Source organism: Saccoglossus kowalevskii, chromosome 6 (genome assembly GCF_978046115.1).
Source record: "Saccoglossus kowalevskii chromosome 6, keSacKowa6.1, whole genome shotgun sequence".
Lineage (NCBI taxonomy): Eukaryota > Metazoa > Hemichordata > Enteropneusta > Harrimaniidae > Saccoglossus > Saccoglossus kowalevskii.
Window position 1 is genome coordinate 41,348,557 of NC_140646.1, and position 15,121 is coordinate 41,363,677.

Consider the following 15,121-nt stretch of genomic DNA (forward strand, 5'->3'; position numbering starts at 1 on the left):
CGTGTAACGTGTGCCGCATACGGTAGAATGGGGAAATGTTTTGTTTTCTATTTTGAAGTAAGTTTTGTTGGTGTTAAATAATCTTGATTAATAAATAAATAAATAGTTGTTTTTATGGCCGCTTTATAAGTTGTGTTTGAATCGAGTACCAGTGTATGATGCTGAGCCATAAAACATTATCTGCAGTCACGTGTCCGTACACCGCAGCCGACAGATTAGTCAATATTATCGAACAACGTCATTTTGTTTTGATGTCCATGGTTACCAACTAAGGTAAGTATCTGTTGAAATGAAATAGATCCGCATTGGCAGCTGAACCCCCTACGACAAAGTACAATAACCCACGACAGCGAGTATTAACATAACATTAAAATTACAATGTTGTCATTATAGTGTCGTTCGTTCATTCAATGATGAGTAGCTTCTGTTAACCGACAGCCGATGCGAATGACATTTTTTTCTGGAATCAACCACTTTCGTTGTCTTCTGTAAGTAATTGTGGTACGTCGGTCAAATCGACATGAATATCTAGCCATGCCACCTGAGTTGTTTGCCTTTCAAGGCAAAAAACAACGCAGTGCCTACAAGAAAGTACTGATCATAACGCTAGCAGTTCTCGAGGGATTCTTCACTACTCTCCCTTATGGATGGGCCTCGTTGGTTGTGGTGCTTAAAGCCGATGGATTTTACAGTGATCTGTGTCACGCCGACTCGTCAGACTGTCAACAGATCACCTGGAACACCTCAGCCCATGAAACGGATAGTATGACGACATTGGCTGTTCGTTTCAATGAAACTGCGCCCGTAGCGATAGCGACGACATACGATACAGTGGGTGTATATGGAGAGTACTGTACTTGTTCCGCACAGGATGAACGTTTGAACCTTGTGTTTACCATTGCAATGTCATTAACGCTGTCGATGTGTTTCCCCACTGGTGCAGTATACGATTTACTTGGCCCGCGTAAAACACGCTTAATATGTTGGTATGTATGATTATACTAAATATAGGGTAATACATGATAATATCCAGATCCTGCATTTCGATTGATACAGTGTAATATGTTAATATATATTGATTTACTCCATCTATATAAAAATGGTTGGCTTTATGCACTCAGGTGAGTGGTATTATATTTTAATACGCGGTGGACTTAAGTTCAACGCTTACATATATTTTTAATTAAATGTAAACGGTTCGTTCCATTTTGCATTGTAATACCACAGTCCCGGGATAGAGGGACTGTGGTTATACGCACTGAATCGGGTTGGTCGTGAAATATAAATAGATATGTACACTTCTTTGGGTTCATGTTAAAACATGGTTAGATAGTTCATTACAATACGAAGATCCATTGTAGTCCGCATTGTTTCTGTTCATGAATAGAGTGTATCGAACGTCACAATCCGTCAAAATTACCCGTCATTCCGCGTATACAATAGTGTAAAACCATTTATTTTCATTGATGTTGGCCAATTTCACTTGGGTCTAACATGGAAGGTCCTAGTACCTTCCATGGGTCTAAGTTCGTGAGTTTGCAAGAGGAATATTGAGTTCTATTGTTATTTTACAGGTTAACATGGGTTTAATTTAGCGGATTTTACTTATGAGCGAAAATAATGAATAATTAATGTCTTCACAGTACTGCACGTATGACGTATGATGGCTATAAACATCAGGATGTCACAAAATAAATTGATGGTACTTAGCATATGTTGGCTATCTGCCCGAACGACCTGGTATCTGTGCCTCCGGCCATGGCCACACGCAATGCATTACTGAACATGTAATTTCATGTAATTCCTAAATTAACAGTTAATAGGTCTTCGAGTTATATGAAAGACTCGTGTGTTTTTGTTTTTGTTGAACGTCCACATGTAGTCACTCGAACTTCTTTTAACAGTTAACCGAACTTAGAGTTACGAGTAACATACTTTGTTAAACAAAACAAAATAATCTATGCTGCCCGTAGTTAAGGTAGGGATGCAGGTTCGTTTTTTGTTTTTTTTTTTGCTTTTTATTATCCAAACAGTCTTGGCTATAGACTGTTAATTGAACGTCGATTTACAATGTGGGCGTGGTATCTACATATGGGCATGGTCGTTTTGTAACTCGATGTCCGTAACTCTGGCAATTCACCATCTCTGGCTTCGTCATAGTTGACTCTGAACAGCGATTTATCTGTCTGGGTTCCTCAGGCTGTTTATATAACACAATACATGTATATGCTTTATCCCGAATGATTGACCTACATTCAGCATATTGTAATGACACGATGCCAACTTCACTAGTCTAATATAGTACAAAGAGAAATACGTATGTATGAACTAAGTTTTCAATGATGTCCCATAATTCCATAGTACAATCGCAGTGGATTAACAATTTACCGTTACTAGTGAACAACCGGTCGTAGTTCGGGGATGGGTAATAGTTACAGTTTTTTTTTGTTGGCGTTCTTTAGTTCTTCTTTGGTCTTTACTTGTCTTCAACAGTTGCCTGGATTCTAAACACCATATAACCGGTCGTAGTTCGGAGTCGGGGAATAGTTTTAGTTTTTGGGGGGAAAGAAAAGTAATATATCGACCTGGTTCGAATCATAAGTTGGGGGAATTTCTCGCTTGGCAAATGCGAGAAGTAAACTTGGGGATCAACTGACTCACTCGAAGTCAAAGATCAGACCAATAAGTAGGATTAGTTCGTTTTAGTTCATAATTGTAAAACGCCAAAACAGAACAGTTCCGTCATAAAGACAGGGGTAAGGTCTCGGGGACGTCCTTCGTGCGTGGGGATCCTCAGGTCGGGGATCTCTTCGATTTTAATCTTAATCAAGTAGTATTGCAACATCCAATCGAAATTTAATACATTGGTACGTGACATTTATGACGTCACCTAACGGTGACTGACCAATGACAGGTTGCCATTTGTTTGTCACGTGATATTTACAACGGCCAATCGAAATAGAATATTTTGTTACGTGATTTTTGTGACGTCACCTAACGGTGACAAAAGAACCATTCTTGAGAGTGTTGGTGAAATGTTTTTTTGTCAAGCGTTGTTATAAACAATAATAATCTTATAAGGAAAACAAGAATTTTAATAAACCCGAGTGACATCAGAGCCCCACATTTAGTTGAAATGTTGTTGTCCAGTGCCACAACAGATTCTTTCAGTTCTCTATCAATAGAACACGATTTACGATACAATTTCAACATAGTTACATTGCTCATATGTTTACGAAATCGACTATGTATATGTTACCTTGCTTCAGTGATCGCAATATAAATTTAGGGGAAGCTAATCTACAAGCATCTTAGTGGGTTTCCCAAAATGCTCTGTTGTCTAGGTCACTTGGGTTTTAATATGGTTGCTAGGCAACAGTGAATAACATTTGTTTGCGTGGTATAAAAATATTGTGAACAAAATAAATCCAATATTATGCAAAACTGTTTTACTGGTATTCAGAGGGATGCTTCCGCCTAATTACGTACCCTATAATATTATAAGAATGAATAGTCCGAATAATTTGCTGTTCCATTTTGCATATTGTATGTACACACATCACGAATCGTTTGGCGTGATGTTAAATCGGGAACATGCGCATGCGCACCGAATTACTATAACGTATCGTAATTCACGATAAATCACAGTCCTGTAACTACGACAACAATGACAAATAAATAAAACCAAACGTTTGCATATATAAAGTATTCTTGTGGCACACATGACTAATACAATATAAATATATTGATGCATCATTATAATACCTCACATATCGTTGCGTGAAACCTTGTCATTTCCGCCCAATTTGCTAACCCGATGATGAATAAAACAGCTGTCATAAGGGAATCACAATGCGTGTATTGTGTATTTCATAATAGCTAGATTGGAAATTGACAACACGCGATGGCAATTTCAGCTGTTGGTAAAATGTCACTATGTATTATAGCATGGAGCTTAGCTCTATGATTATAGGGTTAATTATTTAGTCAGCTGGTGAGTATGTTTATGATTGTAAACGCCAGCATATTGTAAACGCACAAGATTATATAGCCCTAGTCCTACCAGTTTTCTAATTCTATTTTGGGCTTTAATAATGCCGCCATGGCAACTTATGTCTTCGGTTAAAATAGTACTTTTTCGATTTACACATCTGGTTATTAACAAATGCAGCGTAAAAACCCTAGTAAATGACACTTGTAATTATTAGTTGTTGACCGTGTGCAACCGAGAGAATTTGACAATGACGTAATATCACATAACCAACATGTGCTAGGCGCGCAAAGATCGCCGACTGTAACGAACAGCAGTAATATTGAATGCTTGGTAACCTTGGGCTTTAAGTACGTGACTGTAACATCCGGCAAAATACTACTTGTGAAAGTATGTTCACTATAATTTCATTTTGTAATTTACATTACTTAGTTCAAGGTATGGATATTAGTTTGTATGCCATTGCCATATGTCGCTGCAGTCTGACGGGTCATCATTTGCATATTGTTCCATTCATGCTTTACATTGCAAAATTATCAGACACTATAATCAAATCATAAGTAATTTCATAACATAAAATGTAGTTATTTTCTTGAACTAGTGATTTTGGAGATACTCGCTTTTCTTTTTCATTGAAGTATTACAAATTCGTATGTTCAACACTGTCAAAAGCGTTGACAAAACGTGAACACATTTGCGTGACTATACGCCCTATGTATTCTTTAGGGCCAATGATAGTAACATCTTGATTTTAAAATACTACATTTAATCAAACTACACAGATATGATTGGTTGAATGATTAAGTTGGATACTTTCGTCCTCAGTAACGTACCTGTGCGCGGTCAATGTTAACCCCTGTACCATTACGTCAAAAACGTTTACCCGAGTAAGAAACGTGTGATAGTTTTTCAACCCATCTAAAACAAAAGGTGATTTGTATGTGAAATTTCAAAATCCCGTTCTGAGTTTCTTTTTCATGATTCGAAAGGAAAATAAACTTTGTCATCACTTACAGTTTAGAGAAAATGTTGCATGTGATGATTCCTTGCATTAATGAGAGAAAATCAATAATTCCTCACTGCAAAACTTGCCCGAAAGTTTCAGTTTATTGTTCAGATTGCGTGAAGTCATAACACATGTGTGACTATGACTTCTCAGTGGTTAATATGGTGTAAGTTAGAACTGATTTGTTTCGGGCCACGTCATCACAGCACCCCTCTGTCCCGTGGTGTTTCTTAAACTTGAACTTTACTTTATAATAACAATATCTTTTTTGCAATAGAGTCCACTTTGTCATATTGACGTGAAGGAACAATGAATTACAAACAAAATATAAAAATACTGTAAACCGTTTAATTTTCACTGTTCATCATTATACAAGATGTCTGCATAGAAATGAAATATTGATTTACATAGGTGATTTCATTTGAGTCATATAATATGGGAATCACTGTATTTTGTAACGAGAGTGAGGTTAAAATTATATGCAACCACAAGCTTGTATAAATGGTGTCCAATATATGACCGAAGCATGGTTAACGTGATTTTGATTTGACCCGAACTAAATACACGTATAGAAGGACTGTGACCCGAAAAGACGGATATCAAGGGGTTAACCCGAGCCTCTTATGTGCACTGCCACAATTTGAATCTTTAATTACACATCTTAATTGACCTCTATTGATATAGAAATATATTTCTCATAGTAATAGAGGTCATTTATCAAGTTAATCTGTACATACCAGGTGCTTTGACAATATACCTGAAATAACAACACTTGTTGATATTCTGACGGGGATAAACTTTGTACATTGCTTCAACATTTTGGAGGATTTATAGCGACCATGCGGTTTTAATATATTTAGGATTTCTGGCGAGTGACCCGTGATATCGGATTTAGTAATTTGTATATATAATGAGAAACATGAAATTAAAACAAGGGTTTTATAAATCTGCCGGGTCACGAACTTTGGACGGCACATATGAATGCCTGAATCTGTTACCATGCGTACCAGTACATAGCGGAAAGACGGTTGTACAGTAACCAGGAAAAATACAAATGAAGAAAGTCCTATTCACGCAAGTTTTCTTAGCACGGGCTAACGTTTTGGGGCTGTGCGCGTACCAACTTCTGCATAGAAACCCGGACAGAAAAATAGCTTCCTTCTCTATTTTTATTCTCCATCGGGTTTCCATCCTATATTTAGAATGTTCAAATCACAGTCACTGTACATAATTTCATTGTGCTTCGCATTATTGCGAACATAGACAGAAACGTAAGCAAGTAGTGTTTGATTGAGTAAATGGTTTATTGTTATAATGACGATACAACTTAAAAACGTAAGACCTGACAAACAGAAGTTTTCTTCTATAAATGTATTGAGACGAGAAAAAACAAACACTTTGCAATGTTTTTCGTGTGTTCTCACTTTCGTATGACTGTCAAGCTCACTATTAATTCCCATTATGGATGTATTTTGAGAGACGCCTTACAAAGATCTACAGAAACAATTATGGATTGATATACATGTATAATTGCGGATTTGAATTTCATCCAACCCAGACGCCACATCTAGAAACTAAAGACGGTCTGATAAATTTGTCAAAAAGTGAGAAAAAAGTAAAATGTTTGAATTGATCAAAGCCAATTTTTGTTTCAAAGAAAAACATGCTCTCTTTTTAATTTGTTCAAGTCCCTCTTTTATTTTGCCATTGGCACTGACCTTCAGACAATATAATTTTTCCTTTTAAGAAGAAGATATCACAGTCCAAACATCTGTTAGTTTGATTGATTTTATCAGTGTAGACTACGAGTTCATTGTTTCTAAGAAGATATCACTGTCCAAACATCTGTTAGTTTGATTGATTTTATCAGTGTAGACTACAAGTTCATTGTTTCTAAGAAGAAGATATCACTGTCCAAACATCTGTTAGTTTGATTGATTTTATCAGTGTAGACTACGAGTTCATTGTTTTTAAGAAGAAGATATCACTGTCCAAACATCTGTTAGTTTGATTGATTTTATCAGTGTAGACTACGAGTTCATTGTTTCTAAGAAGAAGATATCACTGTCTAAACATCTGTTAGTTTGATTGATTTTATCAGTGTAGACTACGAGTTCATTGTTTCTAAGAAGAAGATATCACAGTACAAACATCTGTTAGTTTGATTGATTTTATCAGTGTAGACTACGAGTTCATTGTTTCTAAGAAGATATCACTGTCTAAACATCTGTTAGTTTGATTGATTTTATCAGTGTAGACTACGAGTTCATTGTTTCTAAGAAGAAGATATCACTGTCCAAACATCTGTTAGTTTGATTGATTTTATCAGTGTAGACTACGAGTTCATTGTTTCTAAGAAGAAGATATCACTGTCCAAACATCTGTTAGTTTGATTGATTTTATCAGTGTAGACTACGAGTTCATTGTTTCTAAGAAGAAGATATCACTGTCTAAACATCTGTTAGTTTGATTGATTTTATCAGTGTAGACTACGAGTTCATTGTTTCTAAGAAGAAGATATCACTGTCTAAACATCTGTTAGTTGATTGATGTTATCAGTGTAGACTACGAGTTCATTGTTTCTAAGAAGAAGATATCACTGTCCAAACATCTGTTAGTTTGATTGATTTTATCAGTGTAGACTACGAGTTCATTGTTTCTAAGAAGAAGATATCACTGTCTAAACATCTGTTAGTTTGATTGATTTTATCAGTGTAGACTACGAGTTCATTGTTTCTAAGAAGAAGATATCACTGTCCAAACATCTGTTAGTTTGATTGATTTTATCAGTGTAGACTACGAGTTCATTGTTTCTAAGAAGATATCACTGTCTAAACATCTTTTAGTTTGATTGATTTTATCAGTGTAGACTACGAGTTCATTGTTTCTAAGAAGATATCACTGTCTAAACATCTGTTAGTTTGATTGATTTTATCAGTGTAGACTACGAGTTCATTGTTTCTAAGAAGATATCACTGTCTAAACATCTGTTAGTTTGATTGATTTTATCAGTGTAGACTACGAGTTCATTGTTTCTAAGAAGAAGATATCGCTGTCTAAACATCTGTTAGTTTGATTGATTTTATCAGTGTAGACTACGAGTTCATTGTTTCTAAGAAGAAGATATCGCTGTCTAAACATCTGTTAGTTTGATTGATTTTATCAGTGTAGACTACGAGTTCATTGTTTCTAAGAAGATATCACTGTCTAAACATCTGTTAGTTTGATTGATTTTATCAGTGTAGACTACGAGTTCATTGTTTCTAAGAAGAAGATATCGCTGTCTAAACATCTGTTAGTTTGATTGATTTTATCAGTGTAGACTACGAGTTCATTGTTTCTAAGAAGATATCACTGTCTAAACATCTGTTAGTTTGATTGATTTTATCAGTGTAGACTACGAGTTCATTGTTTTTAAGAAGAAGATATCGCTGTCTAAACATCTGTTAGTTTGATTGATTTTATCAGTGTAGACTACGAGTTCATTGTTTCTAAGAAGATATCACTGTCCAAACATCTGTTAGTTTGATTGATTTTATCAGTGTAGACTACGAGTTCATTGTTTCTAAGAAGAAGATATCACTGTCTAAACATCTGTTAGTTTGATTGATTTTATCAGTGTAGACTACGAGTTCATTGTTTCTAAGAAGACGATATCACTGTCTAAACATCTGTTAGTTTGATTGATTTTATCAGTGTAGACTACGAGTTCATTGTTTTTAAGAAGAAGATATCACTGTCCAAACATCTGTTAGTTTGATTGATTTTATCAGTGTAGACTACGAGTTCATTGTTTCTAAGAAGATATCACTGTCCAAACATCTGTTAGTTTGATTGATTTTATCAGTGTAGACTACGAGTTCATTGTTTCTAAGAAGATATCACTGTCCAAACATCTGTTAGTTTGATTGATTTTATCAGTGTAGACTACGAGTTCATTGTTTGTATACAAGAAATGTTTGTAAAGTCTAGATTGTAAACCGATACAAGCTAAACTATAAAATAAATAAGTACTAAATGAATATATGTGAGGAATCTCTGGTTGCGTTCTTTGAATTGGTTCACGTAGTATCCCCACAGTGTAAGTGAAGCCTGCCAAGCGCCCACAACGTCTACGCCTTCAAGTTCCTCATGTGTTAGAGTGGTAATCATACAACATGTCAGAAAAAGATTTATTGTCGGTCTGATGCATTTATTCTTGACAAATAAAGTGTTATTAAATTTTATTAAATTCAAGGATAACAGGTGACTCATACAAAAGATATGTACAGAAAAGGAAATACAAAATGAAAATGAAAGATTGGTTAACAAAACAGTTATTTTCAAAGACAGCATCGTAATCCGTAATAATACCCTTCCCATTATTTTAAATTCTGCTATATGTCACCCACTAATTTTGAAAATACAATAAAGTCAATTTCCACCTGTACGTAGTTATCTTATCTGAAACCAAGTCAGGTTTACTATGAATCATTTCTCAGTTAACCATCAAAACACAAATATCATGATATTTAATAAATCTAACTGTCTACTAATGTTAATAATAAAGTAATAATATATTTTTCTATGAAGAAACAAATCAACATAGTTAAAAACTAATTATCTGAGAATAGTTTTCAATGCCAATGGAATATTGAAAAGAAAAAATGAAAATCTTAAAAAATTACTCGACTTATAATTAACAACAATCATTATTTATGGGAATGGCATTTGATGACATGTAACACGTATAGATAAGATGTGGAGGATGTCCATTCGAGTCTTTTGTGGTTCTTACTTGGAGTTAACAAGAATACCCTCATTTGTTTATGGACAACCATGCTAGCTTCCCACGTGAAACGTATATTAAAAACAAGTGGCAAAATACTACAATCACACTTGGTTGGTTATAAATCATCATTATTTTCCAGTTCATTTTTCCCCATATCCCACATTTACCATAGCAAAACAGTTTATAGATGATGTCTGATAGGATAGTATTTTGTGATGTTTAAAATTATTCTTGAAATCTGGGTTTCAGAAATAAAACAATGATTTATCAGTTGTATAGTTCAGTTCTATAGAATTCGCCGTGAAACATCATTTTTTCATAACATGTTATGGGCCCATTATTTTATACCACACTGCATAATTGTGTTCACTGATAACTAATACCCAAACATTTGCGTTTAGTAAGTGGCTTCTAATGTAATACAAATACCAGTACCAGTAATTCAAAGCGCATGCGCGATAAATTATTTCACCAGATAAGTACTAGTTTGTGTGAGACTTTACCATAAATCACAACCTACATGACTTTTTTGTATATATCATTACATTTATTTATTAACCAAATAACCCTAATAGCACAGACCTCGATAGGATACAATCATCATACAATATGTAATACAATTAGAGACGTTGTTTAGATTAATTATATTCAATTTGATAAATATGTATCTCATATTTTCTTTTCTTTTCAGTTTTATTTTCGAAATTGCAATAATCATTCTGATATTTTCATCAAGAGGTGAGCAAATTATTCGTGTATTTTTGTATATCCGGGTCTCATTCTTGGCATTTTGCGCGTCAAGAATATGTTTTAAGCTGACGACATCAACTAGTCAATAATGCAGCTATTCAGGCTTGTCTCCAGTCTGTTACGTCATTCTACGCGCACTTGGATTCTGGAATGATATCATGAAATTAATTTTACAACCATACACGTGTTCACATCACGGCAGGAACACTGACATGTAATCCAAGTTTAATGAATACACGACTAACATTATTTATCTGTCTTGTTTCACAGAAAACCCAGATCTAATTTTCCCAGCAACGGCGATGCTTGGGGTTATTGGTGCTCCGATATTGGTTAGTTTATTTGAGGTAAGTCGATGCAAAGTAACAACACGATGTCCCGAGTCGAGTCATGAGACAGATATAACATGTTAAATGTGAAAATATGATTATTTTAGTCAAGACAATGTGTAACAGGTGTCTTGTGATATTATTACACTCAACAGGTCGCAAACATGTTTCCGAATTGGCGTTACACACTGGTATCTGTCTTGAATGGGGCGTGTATGATGTCCACAACTGTGTTCCTCATTGTCCAGGTTTGTATGATACAATATACATATCTCAAATTGGAACTACATGGAGTCTATTCATAGGGGTATATTTAGACCCGAGGTCTCAGTTCCAAAAAAAAAATACTCATGCATCTGGTCATTCTGTGCATCAATTACATTTTAGAACAAGAGAGAAAGAATCAATAGCATAAAATATAACAACTCGAGTGCGCCTCGATTTAGGAAAACTGGACCACAGACCTAATTTTATCGCGAAATAATCGATAGCAGGTTAATTTTAGTTGGGGTACTTCGATTCCTCAACGTTCAAGTTGTTTGCAAGTAGACAAGGACATAGCTTGCGACATAATGCTTATCACATAACCTACATTGATTGACGTCTACCGCATTCGATCTCATCACGTCACATTTGCACTCTTACAGTTACTGCCATATATAAAGCAACCCGCGCCAATGTATGACGAGGCGAACATACAAGTTCAATATTTAGCTAAATAGAACAATGTGTCTATGGATTATAAATACATCAGGTGATTTGCGTTCAAACACTAATGCACATCAACAATGGTTGACCTACGTCACACATTGTTAACAATACAAGCATTTTGATACGCGTAAACTCTGGCAGCGATGGTATTCATCGAAGCTTAACTAACAGCTTTAAAATGAATCGCAGTGAGTGTAAGCTTCGTATATTCGATTCATACACTTGCTATGGAGTACGTGTGTATACATGCATGTAGCTAAATCACGAAATGTTTATTGTCTATTCAATCTCATCTACACTCATCTCACATTGCTGAAACTCCGAATTGAAAGTCTGAACATCAAGGAACGAATACTAGTACTCCATTTTAGCTCCATGTGTGGGTACTCGTTATCTAGTTACAGAGGGCGCTCTGTATTGCCATCACACTGTACATAAAAAAACGTGTTTTTTTAGTCTACTGAGCCAATGGAATATACTTGCTAGTCTCAGATAAAAAGATACACATGGAGTGATTGAATCGAAAAATAAACAATTTTAGTCTAAGGAAGGCCTCTAAGTTTACAAAGTGAGCGTAAAATTAATGAATGTTATGCAGGAAATGGCCTACTTATTTTATATATTTTGATGACAGTAATGAAAACCACTTAGTATTATTAAATTGTCTGCAGCAAATTGGATTTTAATGTCTTCAATTATTACCGTGATTCAACCAAGGTCGACAGTCGTATGTGTCTGGTACACGTAAACTACTTATAATATATGGTTTATTCCAGAACACATTGTATGGAATAGTTACTTTAATTTACCTCCATGCTTTAACACATAATTTATTACTACTATGAAGAAATGATACGTTTCTTCATAGTGTTGTAAGGATGTAACGGGTTCAGGTTAAAACATCCAATAATATTCAATATTTTTGCCACCTCACGGGCAGTTAAAATTACACAATCCCTGTAGCACGGGGATAATTTAGATTGATGGATACGAATATAGTTCAATACATGTTATATGTATACATAAATAGAAACATAAAATATTTGGTGTGGTTCTTGTCTCCAGCAGAATAACCCGCCCTTAAACGCGGCCACACCACGCGAATATCTGTAAAAAAAAAAAAAAAAAAAAGGACAATATAATAACTGAAATCCCAGGACTACTTGTGTGAGTGTGGGAATGGTGTTCGGTACCTGAAATAAAGTGTTGGCAGTACAGCGCGGAGTTAAATGCTCGTTGTTGCCGGGCTCGGCTTTGATTGAACGAGCATCCGCTTGACAGATTTCACCCAAAGCCTTTACTCTCTTTGTTGGGGAAAATTACGAGCAACAACAACGTGGAAACATGCCGTCTAAATAAATAAAATAACTTAAATACCGGCCATGACCTCACGCAGTTCATTGTATAGTTTACAATACATATACATTCAGCACTAGTTACTTACAGACATTTGTACGTTTAGTGCATGTGCCATAAACCCTTCCTATCATAATTACATCTCTTGTGTACAGCATTTATATATTCTACTCAAAACAGTTTAAGGAACAATTGAATATTCTCAGTTACAGCAAGATCCTTTATTTCAGATAACCCATTTGGTCACATAATTGACGTGAAACATCTGCACAATGAAGCAGATGATAAGGAATGCATGTAATCATTACACATTACGAGTTCTGAAAGAGACAAGGGTTGAAAATGAAAACCCCAGTTCATGGAACATTTCAATAATGGGTGTGACCACCTCTTGCAGTAACACATGCAAAACAGCATCCCGTCATGGATGTCACTCATCTCTGCAGTGAACGTTGTGGTATCGCTTGCCGCTCCTGGATCAGCCATTGAGCTAGCTAACGACGATCCACTGGTGGGGGATGATTGCCCATAACACGAAGACCAAGTTCATCCCACAACTGTTCAATTGGTACCATGTCAGGTGAATAAGCAGGCCATTCTGTTGATGTTGTGTTGGCGTAGAAAATCTGTGACAACACGTGCACGGTGTGGTCTGGCATTATCATCTTGTAGGACTGCCGCAGCTCCCATCTTCTGTAGACAAGTAACACAATAGGTCGCAGGATCTCGTCTCTGTAACGTAATGCAGTTAAGTTGCCATCAATAACATGGAGAGGGGTCCTTTGGTAGTAGCTGAAGCCACCCATACCATGATCCTGCCACCACTAAACTGGTTGTGCTGTCTGATGGTGGCATCAGTGAAGCGTTCACCAGGGCGTCTATAGACAAGAATACGACCAGCAAAATGAATCTTGACTCATCTGTGAAGACGACAGAAGACCATTGCCGACGTGTCCAACGAATATGTTGTCAAGCCCAGTCTAAACGAGCAGTTCTGTGGCGTGGGAGAAGGACTGGCCTAACAGCCTGGCATTTCTGGCCCTCAGACGGTTCCGCACAGTTGGTACGAGCATGGACGTACGTCCATGGTACGAGGTGCTGCTCTGAGGGTCCTAGTAAGGAATTGTCAGTTACGGTTCGGCTACGAAGGGCTGAGATAAGGAGATAGCGGTCCTCAGCAGAAGTTGTGACACGTGGACGACCTGACATTGGTCTGCCATGTACTGTATGGGTTTCTCTGACGCGCTGGGATAGTCTGTGAATAACAGATGGGCTCACATTTAGCCTTCTTGTAGCTTCTGGCAAGGAAATATCTTCATTCAACCAGCCTATGGCCCTCACTCTCTCTTCAATTGTTAAATTCGACGTGGAGGCATGCTTGCAAAAGCCATTAGTGAGTGTATTCTCATTACCATAATTGGCAGATGTGATCACAAGGATGCATTACGTACAGAGAAAAATCAACATTCTTCAAAGCATAAGAATTAGAGCAGGTGTGTGATGAGCAATGTTCCATCTTCTCACCTGATTTTCCCGTGAAAGAATACGTAACAGTGAAATTGAGGGCGCACCTATTCTCAGCTATTGGGTTAAGAAAGAATTTATACATGTGTGGCAGATTAAAAACTGACATTGTGGCAATATTGGGATTACATGGCATCGTTTAAACATGATCCAAACGTATTTGATGTAAAAACTCAGGTGTTCCTTAAATTGTTTTGAGTAGTATATATATATATATATATAGTGTAGATACGAAAGTCGATTCCAAAACAAAAGTGCTCAATACAAAGTATATGTAGAGCGGGTGAATACGGTGATAGAGGAATTAATACACAACTACATGAATATTGAAACTCGACAGCACTGTTTCGTAAGGTACAAGTACCTCACTCATCAGGAGCTTTATGTTTAATAATTCACTGCACCAAAGAGCATACATTATAAGCTTCGCAAATTAACATATTAATTAAAATTAAATAGAAAGTTTAATTGTTACATATTAGAGCTTTTGATCTGTGTCGGCATGATGACACGAGTTCATTTCTTTTGTTTAGCGTAGAGTGGTGGGGTCTAAAAATTATGATAAATTTTTCCTTCAAACAGAAAAATGCACCGTTTGCTGGAGCTATTTGATCTGGAAAATGAAGAAGAGAAGGCCGAGTACAACACAGTGTTAGACTCGTCAATTGTTAAATATGAAATTA

At 36.1% G+C, this 15,121-nt stretch overlaps 1 protein-coding gene across 1 annotated transcript in view; it reads left to right on the forward strand.

Moving 5' to 3' along the window:
• The first annotated feature begins 433 nt into the window (after positions 1-433).
• Positions 434-15,121, forward strand: part of LOC100377914 (equilibrative nucleobase transporter 1-like) — a 34,893-nt gene continuing 20,205 nt past the window's right edge. The window contains exons 1-4 of the mRNA XM_085500894.1: positions 434-986; positions 10,460-10,506; positions 10,789-10,865; positions 11,003-11,095. Of these exons, the coding sequence (XP_085357020.1) occupies positions 535-986; positions 10,460-10,506; positions 10,789-10,865; positions 11,003-11,095 (669 nt within the window). The 5' untranslated portion in view covers positions 434-534. The remainder of the gene's footprint in view (positions 987-10,459; positions 10,507-10,788; positions 10,866-11,002; positions 11,096-15,121) is intronic.